Below are 21,198 nucleotides of genomic sequence, written 5' to 3' on the forward strand. Positions count from 1 at the left end.
GTTTTTAGTTCAAATTTCAGATCTATTGTTACTTAAATATTTTCCAATTTATCCATCTGATCAGGTGAAGTTTTTGGGATATCATTTCCCTACATCCTAGGAAACCCTTTGGTTTCAATTTCAGGTCTTTCTGACCTGCTGATCTTTGGTCAATAAAGAGCATCCAAGTCTGGCTTCATACAGCCCTGTTTTTGGATTATTGTTGCTGCCAGCTACTGTGTTCATCTCAGGCTACTGGTTTTTGGAGTGTTGTTTTGTTCACTACCGTTTCACCTAAAAGCTCAAACTTTTAGGGAAGGGCAGCGTCAATGTATACATTAACACTCCCCCGCATGTGCAGGCTAAGATCTCATGGTTCCTGGACGTGGAGCTCACGCGGCACCGAGGGAGATGAAGACATGAAGTGTAGGCCCTTACCTGATTTTTTCCACTTCCAAAGAGTTGAACACTTGATCTTTTCTGCTCTAGTACCATGTTCGCAACCATTTCACCTAACTCGAAATTTAAGGGAAGAGCAACGTCAGTGTATACATCAACATGTTTGCTCCCTGCGTATGTTACTATTCTGTTAGGCCACATTTGACTGATGGATAAAAAGGACTGGGAAACTTGTAAAGTGGGCCCCACATGTTGTGTGGTTGTGTTGACAAGGAAAGGAAAGGAAAGGAAATAATAGAATATGTAATTTTTAGTGGGGTCCACCTCTATGGGAAAGAGAGGAAAAGGAAATCGGGTAGAATTTTATGGGAAAGAGAGGAAATAGGAAGAGGAGAGAGATAAACACAAAATTTTTCCATGAAGACCTACCAAAATTGGTTGGACTTTAGAGGTGAATGGGGTGGGAAAAGTTAACTGCCACATCAGCAGACAACAATTATTGCAGTAAATGACCATGTCTAATAAGTTTCCTACCCCAGCAAACAAATAACCAAGGTTTTTGGAATTTTGAGGAAAAGTTCCTCTTGCTCACACCCCTTTTTTCCTTTTCCACTTTTCTCCGTCAAACCAACTGGGCCTTAGACTATTAGATTGGGTATATTATCATTTGATTCTGGATCTTTGATTCTGATTACCCGACGGCTGATCCTAAACCACCTTCCGATAATGTCCAGATTCAGATTATAACTATTAAACCCAATGGAGTTTCTAAGTACTTGTTATGGGCCCAAGCTGTACAAGCATATATCTATGCCAAAGGGAAGATGAAATACCTTATAGATGACACTCCATCTGCTGATTCTAAAGACCCAGCGATAACTGCATATGAGGAGTGGATGCGAGAAAATTCCACTCTCAAAATATGGTTGTCGAACAGAATAGAACTCTATTGCTGCCAATGTCATGTTCACACCACTACAAAGGGTGTTTGGGACAATTTACAAGAAATCTTTTCCCAAGAGAAGAATATTTTCAAGATTTACGAGTTTTATGAGACAATCATTGAATGAGTACTTCAGTGTTTATAAAGGTATTATTGAAGAACTCCAGATTCATCAATCTCTTACTAATTTGGAGTATTTGAAGCTTCAAAGGGCTGAATTCCATGGTGCAAAATTTCTTTCCGGTCTCTATTCTAACTACAGATATGCTAAAAGACAACTTCTTACCAGGGAGAAGGGGTCTTCACTAAATGAAGTATTATCTTGTATTCATCGTCTGGTTACTCCTTCCAAAGTTTACTCTTCTTCTCATCCTAAGGATGGTTCAGCCTTCATTGTTGGCCGAGGACAGGTTTCCAATCTTTCAAGGAGAGGCTATGGCCAATGAAGAGGTCATGGTCGTGGTACAGGTGGATAGAAAATTGACAAGACTTCTCACCAGTGCACTTATTATGGGAAGTCCAATCATACTATTAAAATATACTAGGGTAAACATGGTCAACCCGACTGGGCAAACGAGTAGCCAATATTGCTATGACTGATACTTCAATTGAGAGAGCTACTTCTTGTGACTCGCCACATGCTTCTGCATCTGGAGGTTCTTCTATTATATATGTTCCTCGAGATGATTATCATCAGATACTTAAGCACCTTCAACAACTTGAGTCGTCTGCCTCCACTTCTACAACTTTAGCCCACACAAGTAACTCTTCTCTTTTTACCACCACCTCATCTACTCCGTGGATTATTGATTCTAGTGCATCCTCCCATATGACTGGTAAGTTAGACTTGTTATCTTTCATATCAAAAGTTCAAAATTCTTCTCCTGTCATTCTTGCTGATGGTTCTTCTACGAAGTGTATCAGGTCATGGTACAGCCTCCCCTACCTCATTCATGACCTTGTCCTCTATGCTTCATGTTCCACAATTACCATTAAGTCTTCTATTTGTTAGTTAGCTCACAAAGTCATTTAACCGTTCTGTAACTTTTTACCTTGCTTATTGTGTTGTTCGGGACCTTTAAACAAAGACGATCGGTGGAGGGCTTGAGCAGGCTAGCCTATATTATCTGGATGACATTGGAACATCTATTGTTACTACTACAATTACCAATGGATCTCCTCTTCAATGGCATCTCTGCCTTAGGCATCCCTCTTTATCCAAGCTTCAATTGATGATTTCAAGTTGCAAATCCGTTTCTCAATGTGAAGCCTGTGAATTCTAGAAGAATCATTTATTGGCTTTCCTTACCCATAGTGTGTCTAGGAGTTCATGTTTAATTTCTTTGATTAACTCTAATAATTGGTGTCCTTATCGAGTCAGTAATAGACTAGGATTTTCTTATTTTGTCAGTTTTGTGGACGATATTTCTCGCTTCACTTTGTTAATTTGTTATAGGATTGGTATCAATTTCTCACTATGTTTAAAAAAATTTACAAAGAAATAAAAAATCAATTTGATGCTTCTGTTAAAATTTTTTATCTGATAATGCTTTTGAATATACTCAGCGAGAGATCTCTGCGTTTTGTTTGGCTAAAGGAATGATTCATCAAACGAGCTATTCGTATACCTCTTAACAAAATGGGGTGCTCGAACAAAAAAAAAGTAGGCACTTCTTGGAAATTGCTCGATCCCTTCTGATTCATTCATATGCATGTTTCTATACCTTTTTTGTGTGATGTTATTCATACTCCATGTTTTCTTATTAACAGGATGCCCTCTTCTATTTTGGATAACCAAACTTCTTTTTTTTTTTATATCCCAATGTTTCCTTATGTAATCATTTGTCACGAGTTTTTTGTTATCTGTTTTGTTCATATTTTGCAACCACACATTCATAAATGGTCTCCCCGAGCAGTCAAATGTATTGTTCTTAATTATTCTAAAACTCAAAAGGGGTACAGGTGCAATGATCCTATCCTATCACTCATAGGTAGCCAATGCTGATGTTACTTTTTTTTAGAGTACGTCATATTATGCTCCTACAGATATTGATAATGAACCACATATTCTGGTTCTTGTGCCTCTTAATGATGCTTCTTCTCTACCGGTACCTACTCCCTCCCCTATAGGTGTATCAGCAACACAAGAAGACCGTGTCACCATCATCCACTCCAGTTTCTACTCAACCCACCATACAATCTAATACCGGTACTAAGGATTCTACTGACTTATTTGTTGCACTTCAGAACGGTATCTGCACTTAGAAGTCTGTGACTGCCTATCCTATAGAACATTATGCTGAGTTTATTTAATAAGAGTATGGGCACTAATTCTCTATCTTGTTGTCTTATGTTGTACTTTTTACTTTTTTACCTTTTACCTCCTTAAGGAGGTGTATGTAATTCTCACATCATATTCGTGAATCAAATAAGGGGGAGGAATATTTTCTCTCCCACTTTCGGTTGCACATCTTTTCCTCCTCTCATCTTCCTCTCTTCTCTTCTCTTCTCACCTCTTTTCTTTTGAATCTATCTTTGCACTACTTCCAACTCATTAACTATTTATTTCTCATCTTCCATCTCCTCTTCATAACCTTACTTTTTCATTGTCTACTGACTTAGTTCCGAAATCCCATCATAACTCTTTATTTCATTTTGGGTGGAAAGTGGCAATGGAAACGGAAATTTATGCTTTATTATCTCACCAGATATGGACTCTCGTGGATTTGCCTCCAGATAAATATCTAGTTAAATGTCATTAAGTGTACACTATAAACCATCAAATACAATCCATTCCATTGAACGTATTAAGGCCTGGTTGGTGGCTAAAGAGTATACTCGAACGTATGGTGTGGATTATTTTAAAACATTCTCTCTTGTGGCATATTTAAATTATGTTTGTGTACCGTTATCTTTGGTCGTGAATTTAGACTGACCTCTATACCAATGGATATCAAAAATTCCTTCGTCTATGGTGATCTTCAAGAGGAAGTTTATATAGAGCAACCTCCCGGGTATGTTGCTCAAGGAGAGAATTCTACTAGGGTATGCAAACTTCACAAGGCCATCTATGGTTGGTTCGAAACACCGAGAACATGGTTCGACAAATTCAGCTTTATCGTTACTCGTTGTGGGTTCTCGCAATGCTACTCTAATAATTCTGTGTTCAAATGACATTAAATTTTTTGGAGACGATGCATTAGGAATGCAAAGGTAAAATCTTATCATCATCAACATTTTCTGATGAACTTTGGTTCTCTCATGTATTTTCTTGGTATTAAAGTTCTACAGAGTAAGAATTAAGAAAGGAATAGTCTATCACAGAGGAAATATGTGTTAGACCTCTTATCTAAGGCGAGAATGCTTGCCTCTAAACCTGTTGATACTCCGAAGGACCCGTATCAGAAGTTGGTTTCTAGTGATGGTGAAGATTTTGAAGATAAGCACCAGCATATGAGACTAGTGGGAAAACTTACCTACCTAACTATCGCTAGACCGTACATATCCTTTTTTGTTGGCATCATTGGTCAGTTAATACAATCTTCCAAGAAGGTTCACTAGGCGGCAGCATGTTGTATCTTAAATTATCTAAAGCGGGTAATGTAGTACTATATTTGAAAGAATCAAAATAGTAGTTAGTTGACAAGGATCTATACTCAAAGGATAATTTAGATGCAAATAATGAAGACTATGAATGAAATAAGACAATAACCATGGAGGAAAAAAAAACAGTAACTTGTTTCCAAATCTTGAGAAGGGAATGGAAGAATTAGTAATTTGCAAATATCTCAAGATCAAGCCACCAGAAAGAGCAAGATTTGAATCGTTCTCCAAATTAGGGTTCTTGAATGCCTGGTCAGAATTTGAGTTTGATCGGATTGCTGAATTGCTTAATCCAAAAAAAAAGTGTGACATCCAACCTTCTAGAAGACTTGAAGAACTTCAAGGAAAACCTTAAGAGTTAAGAACAATACTTACTTGTTTATTGGATGAAGAAGATGATGAAAAATAAAAAAGAAAAGAAGAAGGATTGAGATGGGATAGATGTGGGTGGGATGGTGGAATGGCTATTTCAGCCTGGGCTTGTCATCCACAGTTATCTCAGCTATGGAAGAATTCTTTCTAAGAAATTTGGGAGCACAAAGCTGTAATTTCATTAATAAATTTGTGTACAATGTTGTAGCCACTTACAAACTTATATAGAACACTCAAAATAGACTCAAACACTAAAAAAGAAAGGCCTAATCCAATCCTTAACTAGTTGTGAAACCTAAACTGACTAGGAAACTGAAATAACAAAGAAAATAAACTCAAAACAGGACTCTTACTAAACTAATGACTTAATCTCGTTTTTCTACTTTTAGCCCATATTTTAGGCCCATTAAAGTGGTCTATTACAAAGAAAAATCATGGGATCAAAGGCCCAACACTTACATAACCCAACCCAATGCCTATTTCCAATAAAATAAGCCCTTTAAGTGACTTATCTGCATTAGGGGGTTCCAGAGAAAGGGCTCATCTATTGTCCTTATCAGAATGTTGATCTAGTAGGTTTTCCAATGTTGATTGGGCCGAAGCTGATGATGACAGAAGATCGACCACAAGATATTGCGCATTTGTGAGTGGTAACCTAGTCACTTGGATTTTAAAAAAAAAAAAAAAAAAAGACCGATTGGTGGTTTTCGTGTGTTTCAACTTTATCCCCGAGAGTGAATCCAGCAACAGTTGTTGGCGAGGGGGTAGCCCGGCCATGACCATCTTTGATGTAGATCCACATCCACCATGGACTACCACAGGAGGAGGGGCCAGCCCAAAGTGGGCTAATCAATCTCCACCTACAACCCACTTAAGGTCACTTAAGTGGCTAGGAATACATTGAGTTATTTCATTGGAAAATAAGGGCTCATTGGGCCCTTCAATTTCTCAATTATATTATTGAGTTAATAGTTAAATTAATAAGGCCCATTAGGCCCATCGATTGTAACATACCCATTAGTGGCTATTAGTGAATGACTAGTTAGTTTCTCCAATTGGGGTTCTACTCTAGTCCTATTTAGAGTCCAACTCCTATTATGTAATGTCTAGTCCTACTTGGAGTCTAACTCCGAGTTATGGTATGACTGCTATTAGCTAATATGTCCTCTATATATAAAGGAGCTCATGTACTCTCAATTCTCAGATTTGAATAATCAATAATTGCAGTCAATTGCTTAAACAGCCGGGATAGCTGTGGGTGAGATGCTCGGGCCGAGATAGCCAATCCCACCCACACTTGTTGTGTTTCTTTTCTTTACTATTCTCTGTTTATTGCTACTGTTTAGTGCTTCTGTTACTGCTTACTGACATTGAAGAATCCTAAGAAAATCAGATCTGTTCAGACCTTCAAAAGCCAGAATCGACCAGCACTCATGGAGGAATTTAGGAGAGAGATCGATCTCCTCTTCCTTACCCAATCGACCTCTGTTCTGTAAACCCTTTTCAAGGGGTGTTCACAGCCACTTAAGGATCACTTGATCCTCTTCTCACTGCTGCCCAAGCAGTCCCGCTACAGTTCTTGAAGGATTTCTCTGTTCTCTCTCTCCTAGGTCTGAAATCAAGAAAGTAAATAACTCCATAACCAGCCGTCAGAAGCTCTTCATATATGGGGGTTTTTGTACCCTTGCTGGGCCATACCTTCAACCAGAAGCACAGCTCAAACTGAGCTCTCCAAGTCCAGCCTAGGTCTCTCTCTTGGTCCATGCGCAGGTCACTTTCTCTCTCCTCTTGTCTAAGTTCTTTTTCTGGTTTTTGGGAGTTGTTTTGCTTGTACTTTGTGGGGGTTATTTCTGGTTTACTTTCTTTCTTATACTATTCTATTTCTGGGGATTCTAAAATTAGTCTTGAAGTCTTAAATTGTCTTGTTTGGGGTTGTGATTTGTTGGGGATAGTTTACTTGTAATCTACTTTTGCGTTAGTCTTCCTCTCTCATCCTCTACCTCTCACCTTCTCTCTCTTTCTCCTACTCGCTTTTTCTCTTCTTCATTCTGTCCCTTGCTCCCTCTCTCTTCTTCCTCCTCACCTACCTTTCTCAGCTCCTTCATCTAAGGTTGGAGCATCGTCAGTTAAAGTTGTGACTTGGTCATCAGCCCATAGGTCACCATCCCCTCTAGGTCTTCTAGGCTAGTTAGGTTTCCCTCTTTGCCTGCAGCCTCGACACCTCTAGTCCCCTTCACCTGCTCCCTCAGTTGCCATCTTACACCACCGCTGCTCGGTCATCAGCCATCCCCGCAAGGCCAGCCACCGCTTGAAGTGCCTGGCTTGCTTGGCGAACGCCGATTTGCTGTCAGCTGCATGTCCAGCAGCCATCTATGCTCAGTTGGCAGTCGCATTGCCAATGCCCTCTGCCAGGCCATCGCCCTCCGTCGTGGCTGTCAGCTCCACTAAGCCAGCTGCCTGCTTAGTCGTCGCCTTCCGCAAGGCCAGTGCCCGGCCGTTGTGGCTTCCCTCTTGACGGTGGTGCTCTCTAAGCGGCTGAGAAGATTAAGTGAAGGGATAGTTTGCTAGGGTTTGTGGAACCCTAACTCGAATTTACTTGGTTGCCCTTGCTTGTAATGGGCTTCCTTGTTTTATCTTTTGCCCATGTGGGCTTTTAGTTGTAATGGGCATTTTAGTGCCATGTTTTGGAGCCTTTTCGCCCATGTGGGCTTTGGTTGTAGTCCTTTATGGGCTTTGGTACCCTTGTTGGTTTGTAATTTCCCCTTTGGGATCATATTCTCGCTCCCCATTCTTTTAATGCATTTATTATTCACCCCACAAAAAACTTAATCAATTGGAGAAGCAAGAAGCAAAAGATAATAGTTGAATCCAGTGTTGAGGTTGAGTATTGAGCTAGGGCTCATACAACCAAGTTGATGTTGTTAAGATCATTACTTCAGGATTTAGGTTTTCCAGTCACTCGACCCAAGAAAATGTTTTGTGATAATCAAGTGGCTAAATATATTGCCAGCAATCCAATATTTTATTAGAGAACCAAGCAAATTGATGTTGATTGTCATTTTGTGAGAGATGTCGTCATAAAGAAATTGATTGGTACTCTGTCTCTTCTACTAATTAGAAAAAATTGTTCCAATCTGGGCGTTGGTGACCTGTAAGCTCCAGATTAAGGAAAGTGTTAAGAATGGGCCTTTGTACAGTGAGAGGACAAAGGTAAATATGTGTACCACGATTGGGGGGGAATGTCCTATGGGCCTTTGTACAGTGGGAGGACAAAGGTAGATATGTGTACCACGATTGAGGGGGAATGTCCTATCGTGGCTTGGTCATATATGTAAGATGTCTTCATTATTATTTTTATTTCTTTCCTAATTTGGATAGTTTATTTTTTTAGAGCAGATTACAAGTATTCTCTTTCCTTATTAACTCGTAATTGTTTGTCATTATTATATATATATATATATATATTACATACTGATTTATGGGAGGCTGCTAGAGCACGACATTGAGTTCTCTAGCAGTCTAGGTTTCTTTCTTTCTCTTCTTCTTCTCCTTCATGCTTTTGTTTGACTACCGATTACTAGTGCTTGATATTGTCATAATAACATCACATCAAAAATTGCAAACCTAATTACGGAATCTCCTAAATAGACCAAAAATATAGGAAGGCTTNTAAAAAAAAAAAAAAAAAAAGACCGATTGGTGGTTTTCGTGTGTTTCAACTTTATCCCCGAGAGTGAATCCAGCAACAGTTGTTGACGAGGGGGTAGCCCGGCCATGACCATCTTTGATGTAGATCCACATCCACCATGGACTACCACAGGAGGAGGGGCCAGCCCAAAGTGGGCTAATCAACCTACAACCCACTTAAGGTCACTTAAGTGGCTAGGAATACATTGAGTTATTTCATTGGAAAATAAGGGCTCATTGGGCCCTTCAATTTCTCAATTATATTATTGAGTTAATATTTAAATTAATAAGGCCCATTAGGCCCATCGATTGTAACATACCCATTAGTGGCTATTAGTGAATGACTAATTAGTTTCTCCAATTGGGGTTCTACTCTAGTCCTATTTAGAGTCCAACTCCTATTATGTAATGTCTAGTCCTACTTGGAGTCTAACTCCGAGTTATGGTATGACTGCTATTAGCTAATCTGTCCTCTATATATAAAGGAGCTCATGTACTCTCAATTCTCAGATTTGAATAATCAATAATTGCAGTCAATTGCTTAAACAGCCGGGATAGCTGTGGGTGAGATGCTCGGGCCGAGATAGCCAATCCCACCCACACTTGTTGTGTTTCTTTTCTTTACTATTCTCTGTTTATTGCTACTGTTTAGTGCTTCTGTTACTGCTTACTGACATTGAAGAATCCTAAGAAAATCAGATCTGTTCAGACCTTCAAAAGCCAGAATCGACCAGCACTCATGGAGGAATTTAGGAGAGAGATCGATCTCCTCTTCCTTACCCAATCGACCTCTGTTCTGTAAACCCTTTTCAAGGGGTGTTCACAGCCACTTAAGGATCACTTGATCCTCTTCTCACTGCTGCCCAAGCAGTCCCGCTACAGTTCTTGAAGGATTTCTCTGTTCTCTCTCTCCTAGGTCTGAAATCAAGAAAGTAAATAACTCCATAACCAGCCGTCAGAAGCTCTTCATATATGGGGGTTTTTGTACCCTTGCTGGGCCATACCTTCAACCAGAAGCACAGCTCAAACTGAGCTCTCCAAGTCCAGCCTAGGTCTCTCTCTTGGTCCATGCGCAGGTCACTTTCTCTCTCCTCTTGTCTAAGTTCTTTTTCTGGTTTTTGGGAGTTGTTTTGCTTGTACTTTGTGGGGGTTATTTCTGGTTTACTTTCTTTCTTATACTATTCTATTTCTGGGGATTCTAAAATTAGTCTTGAAGTCTTAAATTGTCTTGTTTGGGGTTGTAATTTTTTGGGGATAGTTTACTTGTAATCTACTTTTGCGTTAGTCTTCCTCTCTCATCCTCTACCTCTCACCTTCTCTCTCTTTCTCCTACTCGCTTTTTCTCTTCTTCATTCTGTCCCTTGCTCCCTCTCTCTTCTTCCTCCTCACCTACCTTTCTCAGCTCCTTCATCTAAGGTTGGAGCATCGTCAGTTAAAGTTGTGACTTGGTCATCAGCCCATAGGTCACCATCCCCTCTAGGTCTTCTAGGCTAGTTAGGTTTCCCTCTTTGCCTGCAGCCTCGACACCTCTAGTCCCCTTCACCTGCTCCCTCAGTTGCCATCTTACACCACCGCTGCTCGGTCATCAGCCATCCCCGCAAGGCCAGCCACCGCTTGAAGTGCCTGGCTTGCTTGGCGAACGCCGATTTGCTGTCAGCTGCATGTCCAGCAGCCATCTATGCTCAGTTGGCAGTCGCATCGCCAATGCCCTCTGCCAGGCCATCGCCCTCCGTCGTGGCTGTCAGCTCCACTAAGCCAGCTGCCTGCTTAGTCGTCGCCTTCCGCAAGGCCAGTGCCCGGCCGTTGTGGCTTCCCTCTTGACGGTGGTGCTCTCTAAGCGGCTGAGAAGATTAAGTGAAGGGATAGTTTGCTAGGGTTTGTGGAACCCTAACTCGAATTTACTTGGTTGCCCTTGCTTGTAATGGGCTTCCTTGTTTTATCTTTTGCCCATGTGGGCTTTTAGTTGTAATGGGTATTTTAGTGCCATGTTTTGGAGCCTTTTCGCCCATGTGGGCTTTGGTTGTAGTCCTTTATGGGCTTTGGTACCCTTGTTGGTTTGTAATTTCCCCTTTGGGATCATATTCTCGCTCCCCATTCTTTTAATGCATTTATTATTCACCCCACAAAAAACTTAATCAATTGGAGAAGCAAGAAGCAAAAGATAATAGTTGAATCCAGTGTTGAGGTTGAGTATTGAGCTAGGGCTCATACAACCAAGTTGATGTTGTTAAGATCATTACTTCAGGATTTGGGTTTTCCAGTCACTCGACCCAAGAAAATGTTTTGTGATAATCAAGTGGCTAAATATATTGCCAGCAATCCAATATTTTATTAGAGAACCAAGCAAATTGATGTTGATTGTCATTTTGTGAGAGATGTCGTCATAAAGAAATTGATTGGTACTCTTGTCTCTTCTACTAATTAGAAAAAATTGTTCCAATCTGGGCATTGGTGACCTGTAAGCTCCAGATTAAGGAAAGTGTTAAGAATGGGCCTTTGTACAGTGAGAGGACAAAGGTAAATATGTGTACCACGATTGGGGGGGAATGTCCTATGGGCCTTTGTACAGTGGGAGGACAAAGGTAGATATGTGTACCACGATTGAGGGGGAATGTCCTATCGTGGCTTGGTCATATATGTAATGTAATATCCCGCTTCTTAAACCCGGTCTGATTTCGTGGTTGAACCGGTTTAACCATGCAGGAACCGAGCCAGAGGATGTTAGAGCGAGTTCCTTATGGGCTATGATGGCACGGGTGACCTTAAACACCGGCTGGCCCGACAAGTCCGAGCCAGTGCCAGAAGAGACGGGAGTGCCCAAACCGTGTACGTGCACCTACCATAAGGCTATGTACGGATAGAACAGGTATTATATCCGTATTTTAAGGTTATATACGTATGCTACATTGTATGCTTGGGGTAGGGTCCGAGCCGAGGTCCGAGCCCGGTCAAAATCCCAAGTTTTTACTCTCGGATGGGTATGTCAGGTGGGTACACCCACCCACCTGAGTGACCCATCCATCACTATTCACTTAAGTAGGAATAGTATATAAAGCTTTATGACTTCTTTTCTTTCCATTTATTACCCTCGTACGTTTGGTGAGAAAAGTAAGAGGAGAGAGAAAAAGAAAGGGAAGAAGAAAGGAAGAAGAAGAAAGGAAGGATTTCAGCGGCGCCGAAGCTCGATCTTGCCATTCCGATGCCGGGAGAGTAATCTTCAACTCGAGATCTACAGTTGGAGGTAAGAAAAGCTGGGTTTTATAAACATTCGCCAAACCCACGCTTTAAACCCTTGATTCGAGTATGATTTCTTAAGATCTTGTAAACACCCTTGAAATGATGGATCTAAGGTTTAATAGATGATTTATGTGTTGATCTTGAAGGATTTGAAGAGATATTGACAAGGTAGAAGGAGCATTGTGAGTTGGAAGTGATTTGGAGGGTTTGAAGTCATTCTTGAGCAAAGAAGGTAAGATGGTTCCCCTCACTCGAATCTAACTTAGATCTAAGCTAGAACCCTCCTATGGGACTTTAAAGGTGTGAGGATTGGGTTGAGAAAAGCCCTATTTGGGTCCCCAAGGAATGGAGGAAGTTGAGAAGAAACTGGGGTTTTTCCGCCAAAACCGGCGGGTAGGACCGATGGGTAGACCACCCACCTGAGTCACCCACCTGAGAGGACCAGGGGGGTTCTGGCCAAACCGGTGGGTAGGACCGGCGGGTCCTACCGGCGGGTCCATACCCGCCGGTCCAAAACCGGCGGGTAGGACCGGTGGGTAGACCACCCAGCTGAGACACCCACCCGAGTGGCCAGAATGTGATTTTTGGGTCCGATCGAGCCCAAATCGGACGTGGAACCTTCTTTCGACGTTCTAAACACGATTTTGACGTCGGATTTCATTAATTTTGATTCTAAAATGGTGAAGTACTAACCCCGCTCAATTTTGTTAGGTTCACCAAAGCCTTCCCGATTCGCTCCGGATCTCACCCGTACCGAGCGGGACTCCTTGTACGCTACAAGTAAGTGGAGAGAGGACGTTTGGCCTTGTTTCAAGGCATTTGTTTGGCATTCATATAACTATATCTAATCTAGTCATGTCATCATGAATGTGCTATATAGATTAGTCATTCCACTCATTGATGTGCATATATGCTATGTTTACTTTTCAAATGCAAATTGAATGAGATGTTATATGTTGAATGTGGACATCATGTTGCATAATGCATTGATAGATTAGATGCCGTGGTCGGCTTGGAAACGAATGCATTGGTGGCCCGTGGTATGGGACACGGTGGCACTATGCAGTCGTACTGCATATAGGAGCATGCGGTATTAGGATTCTCACCATCCCGTGCTACGACCCTTCCCAACAGGGGTTAAGGTGTTGGGTTGCCATTTGGGGGGAAGCAAGGGTCGCGGTTGTCGGACACTATGGCGGTTAGGCATTACGCCCGGCGAGTCATGTAGAACAGTCGGCAACCCCGGTGGTACATTCAAGAGGGCCAATCGTACTGCTTTTAAATTGCTGGAGTCAGCACTGTTATTTCATTTATTTACATTTCTGTTGAGAGCCGGTGGACGGCATTGTCTTTATTTTTCCGAGTACTCACGGTGGGCCTTCTCCAACAGCCCTATGGGCGTATCGCGGGAGGGAGTTCGCGGCTCGTACCTGGAGTATACGCGCACTGTGGTTGTAGTAGCACTAAAACCAAAGACTTAGTAATGTTGATTAGGTGTATGTGAATTTAAAATGAATTGCATGACATGTAGTGCATATGATGTGTTGTGTTGTGTGGACTGTGGTGTGTGGTCCACCTCTCTACTTACTGAGCTAGTGAGCTCATTCCACGTGTGCCCCCTTTTTAGATGCTTTTGCAGGTCATGCATCTGAGGAGCATGGGGTGGGTCCCACAGTCGAGTTTCCAGAGGAGGACTGGTGGACCCCTGAGGAGTTTGAGCACGGCGTAGACTGCGCGTGTGAGAGCTGTGCTACGGGACAGCAGTTTTGAGGCCGTGTTGAGCCCCACTACCGAGCCGAGCTGTGTACTCTGATGATTTTGATAAATTCCTGTATATACTTGATATTTGAACTTTATTCTTTTTGTGTATATATATCATGACTTCGGGCCCAAATGTATATAATTATGGTATCATCATTTGGGTATCAAGTATATGGGAATTATTTACAGGTAAATTTTAGTCTTCCGCTGATCTGATGAATTGATGTTAGAGTGTGTATGCTGTGGTGGAATACAGTATCTGATGATCCTGGCAGGTTTGGGTTAACCGGTGTTAACTCGGTCACCGCTCCGGTTCAGTGTGAACGGGGTGTGACATGTAAGATGTCTTCATTATTATTTTTATTTCTTTCCTAATTTGGATAGTTTATTTTTTTAGAGCAGATTACAAGTATTCTCTTTCCTTATTAACTCGTAATTGTTTGTCATTATTATATATATATATATATTACATACTGATTTATGGGAGGCTGCTAGAGCACGACATTGAGTTCTCTAGCAGTCTAGGTTTCTTTCTTTCTCTTCTTCTTCTCCTTCATGCTTTTGTTTGACTACCGATTACTAGTACTTGATATTGTCATAATAACATCACATCAAAAATTGCAAACCTAATTACGGAATCTCCTAAATAGACCAAAAATATAGGAAGGCTTGGCCACCAAATACATTAAGCATAAATGAGAATGGCAAAGACAAAACAAGAATGAATGAAAACCTTTTAGAAATGATGGGGCACCAGCACAAAGTTGATAGAAGATATGGTATGACCTCTCTCCCTTAGCTAGCTGAACCACTCTAGACTGCTTACAAGAGAACAAATTTTTCACAATCACAAGAAGAAAATAAAATGGAAAAGATAAACCAAAGTTCAGAAAGGACAGTACCTTCTCCAGCAGAACTGTCCAAATTTTTCGAAAACCAGACCATGTTGGATGAACAGAAGCAAAGGTGGGAGTCAAGTCAGTTACTATTTCCCCCCTAAAAAAAGGCACTAACAATGAATTGAAATATAGCAAATAAATCATATCAACATCCTTACAAGTTTGAACCTTAGCACCACAAATTTTCCCTGTTCTACTAAAATGAATTTCAATCAGCTTCCCCTGTACAACATCGAGGAAAATACATTCGACTGTTAGTAATAGATCTGAGCCCTAATGATTTTACAAGAGAAAAATAAAAGCAGGATTGTATAAAAAATCTTACACATATAATGTCAGACCTGCTTTAAATTAAACATAAGAGAGACTGTAAACTTCAAACAACAATAGATCTCAAAGCACCTTGCATCATTAAAGGGAGAGGGGACTCACAAATCGACTAGAGTTGTCATTCCTGGACGTTTTTGCATTGCCAAAAGCTTCCAATACATAATTTGTCCTAAGAATTTCATTATCTATTCCACTGCCACCTCCAAGTGCAGCCAAATATTGCATCACAACTTTTGCTGTTTCAGTCTTTCCAGCTCCACTTTCCCCACTGTAGTAAGACCATCGTAATTTTTAGACCAAGATTAATAGTTCATGGAACATGAAAAAGCTAATTCAAGGCACACAACAGCAAGACAGCAACTAAAAGATCCCATGATACATTGGGAAGAAAGAGCTCCCACTTCACACATATACGAGATACTGATCCTTTAACCTACCTTATGATTATAGATTGGTTTATGTCTTCTGCAAGAACAAATAAAAGCATGAGAAAAAAAAGATTGTTTTAGTGAATCATAAAAAAATCCACGAATGGCAACATATGCAAAAAAGGTATTCCTGAAGGCTAGTACCTGCCATCATCTCATTGAAGGCAGCATCAGCTATGGCATAGACATGAGGACTGTCCATAAGTTTCTCCCTATATGCTGTGACAAAATCATTTCCATAAAGTTGGACAACTTTAAAGGGGTTTGTTGCAACCAAAACAGGCCCTGCTTTGCTCTACAGAATGGAAAACATAGATTGGTAAAATAAGTATGTAAGTGAGACTAGGAACTAGATTTTATCTGTGAGCAAGAAAAAGATGTATAGATGATACTTACATAAATCCTATCATGACGATATCTGTATTGAAGGTTGTGAAGGACCGATGGCTCATTCAAATAACTAAGCTGTATAAGATCATCCACGCCCTCAAGGATATCAGGGTTCGCAGGTAGGAGATCCCCTATGGGCACTGTCACAACCTGAGGGTAGTGGCAATATATAAATAAAGTACTTGACACTAGGTATCTGTATATACTATAGGAACATAAGCCAGAAAATGAACTCACACTGCTATTTAAAAGCAAAACAACAGCTTCCTCCTCGGAAGTTGATTGAATCTTTCCTGACTCCCACTGGCCATTTGAGAGCCGACACCAAACCCGAAGTTTCTGAGACAAAGCAGCATCAGATTATGTTCATGTTTACAGAAGCAACCAAACAAGTTATATTAAGTTTAGAGCAGATAAAGAATGCGGGAGGATGGTGCAAAAAATGCAGTTATTACTTATTAGGTACATAGTTCAACAGCAACAAAATCATAGTGCCTATAGTGGAAAGGATGATCCAGGAAGAAAATAGAAGGAATGAGAGAGTTGAACTTCACTGTGCTAAATGACCTATGAATTAAACCTTGAATTTGATCATGGTCAAGACCAAATATTTCAGTCTGATGGGTTGAAACTTTGATAATTTCAATTGATATCAATGTATGTTTTTGGCTTCAATTAATTTTAAAGAAAGCATAGAAATAATTTTAGTTTCTATCATCAGACCCTGTCAAAACTGAAATATTTCAGTGTTTTTTACCTGAAATTTGCCGACATTTGATTCCATGTATATTACCTGTCTTGAGCTCTGACTATCATTCATATCATTTAAAAAATATCCCCAACAGACAGGAACAATCTTTTCCTTTAATTAGAAAATCTATCAAGAAAAAAATGCATAAAAATTTTCCAAAATAAAGGACCATTATAAGTTACCAGCGTGAATGAAATACTAGACTACACAAGGTTCCAAAAAACTAATGCTCTAGCCACCCACCCAAACAGACCCATACACTCTTGAGAATTATAATTTCCACATTAAAGGCCATGGAAACAACAGGGGAGGTATGTCTACAAGGAAATGAATGAACAATACCTATCTCTCAATGCAAGTAGACAGCCTAAGAAAAAGAATAGTAAGTACAAAACCAGAACACTAAAATTGTCTCGGAACTAGTCAGTGAGCATATGCTTACATTGCATCTCCCACACTACTTTATGCTTTCCTTTATCATAGATCCTCAGGTAAAATGGTTAATACCATCTGAATGAGCACCTCCTGTGCAGTTGGGGACAGATGATTTGTGAAAAAAATGATGAAATTTTTGGAGACTGTTCACAGTATACTTTAGACTTAAATCCAGTTACCTCATTACATTGAAGAATCTTCCAAAGACCATGTTAACACATAGTGTTGGCAACTGGTACTGACTCCAGCAACTGTGTGTACCCAATTTGTAATACTTTCGAGACATCCGAAAGGAAAGCAATTTGGGAAAAGGGGGGGGGGGGGAACGGAGACTCATATTCATCTGTTGTTTCATACAGAACTTGAATGCATCTATTCTTGCTTAGAAGGATGGAATGGCGTACCTTCTTCAGAAAATAGTTAACGTTGTCCCCCAACTCAGGTTCCTCAAGTGATTGTGGCAAGGTCGAAGGTGCAGCTGCATGATTAGAATCTGTACCAGCTGTATCTTCTCCATAATTCTCCCCATCACTAGGCTTCTTAGTATAGGGCGATTCTAAGGGCCGGACGACGATCATCTTTTTGCTTCCAAAACTGGCACGTTTGGAGCCTGCTTCTCTGTCTCCCCGGTGAAGACCCCGACTCTTCTTCTTCTCTTCCTTCTCGTCAGAATCCTTAGCCGGGTACTCATTAGCGGAATCACCAATTTTAAAGTTAAGGTCAGAATCACCAATTTTAAAGTTAAGGGGTAACGACCTTCTTGCCGACGGAAGCCGAGCTCTTGAGGTGGGGCGAGTGGGCAATGCTGGGGGTATGTCCTTTGGCCGCTCATCCCTTCGCCGGAGAGACTCCAGCATTTCTTCCAGCGAGCTACGAGAAGAGGTCAAATGCGACACTGCAGACAACATGATTCCGAAACCCCTTATACCAGATCCCAAAATCGTCCTACGGAGAGAATTTCTCAGAGAATACCATCAACTAATTTTACAAAAGCTAACACCAAATTCAATTTTACCAAGCCTCGGTCAACGAATTCAAGCACTGAATTTCTAAAAATTCATCACAAACTCCCTAAAAATCTTCTCAAACGGAGTAGCCTCAGCACAAATCACGAGTCATTTCATCGAAAAAAACGAAAAATCCAGAAAATAAGACACGTTCTGCCACTGCATTTGCTGATCATATAAGAATTTTCCTTCATTTAATACCCAAGTAGCAACAACTAACATAGGATCAATGGCCAATAAAAAGAGGTTCATGGCCGTTAAAATCTTCAAAAAGCTTCCCTAAAACCCACCTTCTTCCATTCAAAGAATCAAAACCTCCTTCGAAGAAAACTTTCCTTTATCAAGAAAACAAATTTCAGAGACGTTCCATTTTTGGCCATTTTTGCAGATCTCTCTCATCACATCCGCTATAGATCTGGAAAAGGATAATAAAAGGAAATCGAAACAGCTCAAAGCCTCCAAGGCTCCAACCCCAACTGCCAACTCTCGAGGAAGTAACACTTGGGGTCTGAAACTTACTTTAAAAACGAAAGAGGGAAATTATGTATTTTCACCCTTATTTTTGTTTCAAATTACGAAAAATACCACAACATTTGAAATTTTCTAAATGACCAACGTGCCCTCTTAACTCTTCTTCGCTAACAGCTAAGATTCTACGAGGTCTGTAATAAGATGGGTCCCATTACCACCTACTGCGATCGGATGGCTATAAGGTATTGGCGTCAAACTTTGGCATTAAAGAAGGGGTATTTTGGGGAATTTGTTGAAGTTTGAAACGGGTCGAAGATAACGGCTGAAAAGGAGGGACCGAGAATTTTGTCTCTTTTGATCAGTTCGGAGCCGGTTTGGTTTAAGTTAGACCGTCCGATTAGATGAAATGGAAGAGGCGCGCAACTTATATGTTCTGATTTTCAAATATTTTTGACTTTTTCAACCTTTCCAACCGTGTTGATTGCGACCTTGTACAATAAGCATCTGAATTGAAATAACTAGAAGCCTAAATTACCAAATTGCACGCGTTAATACTTATGAGGCAATTTGGCAACGGCTACTAATAGCCTACTATTACCAACCACCAAGGACGGAGATGACATTCAATGTTCATATATCTTGGACTAATAAAGAGGGTGATTGTGAAATTATGGAAAGGAGAAGTTTTCCTTCACCTCGCAATCAAATGGTCAAGAGACCCACCCACCAAGTGGCCTAGATGGGCCAAGGTGAATGGAGCCTTAGGAAAACTCGATTCATTATGAAATAATAAGCTGAACAAAAACTAGAGAAAACTCATTTATCCATGTAACAATATTTCTGAAAATTATAAGATAAATTTATAATGTCTATTTTTATTTTTATTTTTTTTTTAATCTAAATTATTCATTTCCACTAAAAGTTGGGAAGTTGCAAAGAAATACCTAGAATACTACTACATATGCATGAACATAAAGGTGGTGTGTGTGTGTGAGAATATCCTACCAAAAAAAAAGTGTGTGTGAATGCGAAATGGGATATTTGATGGAATTAGACTTTGAAAATTGACACTTCGTTAATCTAGACCTATGTCCTCTCTATCTAACAGTTGTAATAAAGTGTCATATGCCCATATGGTAGAATAAATGTCTTGTGACATTTAGGAAAATAACAAACTTTTGTGACAATAATAATTGGATCATTATTTAATAATGTCCATATTTGGGCAAATTGTGCCATGTGGAATGATGATTTTTTTTTCTTAAGAGAAACAATTTGAACTTGCGTGATTTTTCACGAACACTATGATAGCCTAGTGGTGGTAGCTTCGGTTTGTGGAGCCGGCACCCAGGGGAGGAGGTCGTGGGATCAAACCCTATCATACGTATTGTGTGAGTGTGTGTGTGTGTGTGTTTTCTTATTTATTCTGTACCCACCTGTGGGTTATCCAGATGATTAGGGGCGAACTGGGGATTATGTGGATTACCAATTGCACATATTTACACTTAATTTGTTTATCTATTAGCCATGTGTCCAATTTGGAGGAGTCGTGGAAGCTCACAAAGGTTTACGAAATTACCAAACCAAGTTCAAGTCCATTCGAGTTTCATTGACTTAGTATTTTTTACCCGAGTCACGTGAAACTCATTGAGCTCGATTTTTTACATTGCGCCATATATTATTCATAAACCATCAGTTTGGTATACAACCACATAAAACATATAATTTTTGCCATTTTCTTCAATGGTAGCCCCCTTTTTTTCTTCTCACTTAGAAAGCAACCATTGCCACAATCTCTATCATTCCAATGAAGAAAAAAACACGAATGTTATATAAATAAGGGGGGGAATTACTTGCCCTGAATGTTTGACTGCCCAAATCACCAAATCTTGAAAAGAATGCCCCAATCACCAAATTTTGAAAAGAATGTACCTAAGGCTAATGATGCAATGGTTTAGATATGAACTCTCTCTCTTCCCACCTCTCCCCCCTATTGTCTAGGTCTCGATAGGCCACGATGAATAGATTGACCTTAGAAAAACTCGATCCTTTATTTTTTAATATAATGCAACACTTTATAAATATTTTGGAGTGATGCTACAGCCACTATTAAAACTATAGGGCCAAAATCCCATGCTCATTAGGAGGTCTCGAGTTCGATTCCTTTCAACCTTAAAAAAAAAAAAAAACAAAAAACAAAAACAAACAAAAACAAACAAAAAAAAAAAAAAAAAAAAAAAAAAAAAATCTAAAACTATAGGGCCAAGGTTTGGGGTAGAGTAATGATTTTTTATGGTACAATGGGTAGAGTAATGATGGAAGTAACTATGGTCTTCATTCCCCACTTTTTCTATGAACTAGCAACGCTTAGAGAAACTATACAACCAGACAACATTGTCTCCCAAAACGGTTCCCAGTTGTGATTGAGAAAAAAGACGGACATGAAAGAAAGTAGTTTGAACTTACTTAACAGAGATAGATATCATTGTCTTCACAGCTTTCTTGC

General features: G+C 40.1%; 1 protein-coding gene across 2 annotated transcripts in view; it reads right to left on the minus strand.

The window, feature by feature from the left end:
- The window catches only part of LOC122081227 (myosin-2-like), a 58,811-nt gene extending 40,112 nt beyond the window's left edge, over nucleotides 1-18,699 (minus strand). The window contains exons 1-9 of one of the 2 annotated variants that reach the window (XM_042648262.1): nucleotides 17,619-18,699; nucleotides 16,266-16,367; nucleotides 16,035-16,178; nucleotides 15,783-15,933; nucleotides 15,648-15,675; nucleotides 15,313-15,478; nucleotides 15,039-15,102; nucleotides 14,884-14,897; nucleotides 14,715-14,799 (exon numbers count right to left, since the gene is read on the minus strand). In XM_042648262.1, the coding sequence (XP_042504196.1) occupies nucleotides 14,715-14,799; nucleotides 14,884-14,897; nucleotides 15,039-15,102; nucleotides 15,313-15,478; nucleotides 15,648-15,675; nucleotides 15,783-15,933; nucleotides 16,035-16,178; nucleotides 16,266-16,367; nucleotides 17,619-18,122 (1,258 nt within the window). In that variant the 5' untranslated portion in view covers nucleotides 18,123-18,699. Of the gene's footprint in view, nucleotides 1-14,714; nucleotides 14,803-14,883; nucleotides 14,898-15,038; nucleotides 15,103-15,312; nucleotides 15,479-15,647; nucleotides 15,676-15,782; nucleotides 15,934-16,034; nucleotides 16,179-16,265; nucleotides 16,368-17,618 lie in introns of both variants that reach the window. The other variant, XM_042648254.1, reaches the window with a different exon arrangement.
- Between the last annotated feature and the right edge of the window lie 2,499 nt (nucleotides 18,700-21,198).

This window comes from Macadamia integrifolia, chromosome 1 (assembly GCF_013358625.1).
Source record: "Macadamia integrifolia cultivar HAES 741 chromosome 1, SCU_Mint_v3, whole genome shotgun sequence".
In the NCBI taxonomy this organism is placed as follows: domain Eukaryota; kingdom Viridiplantae; phylum Streptophyta; class Magnoliopsida; order Proteales; family Proteaceae; genus Macadamia; species Macadamia integrifolia.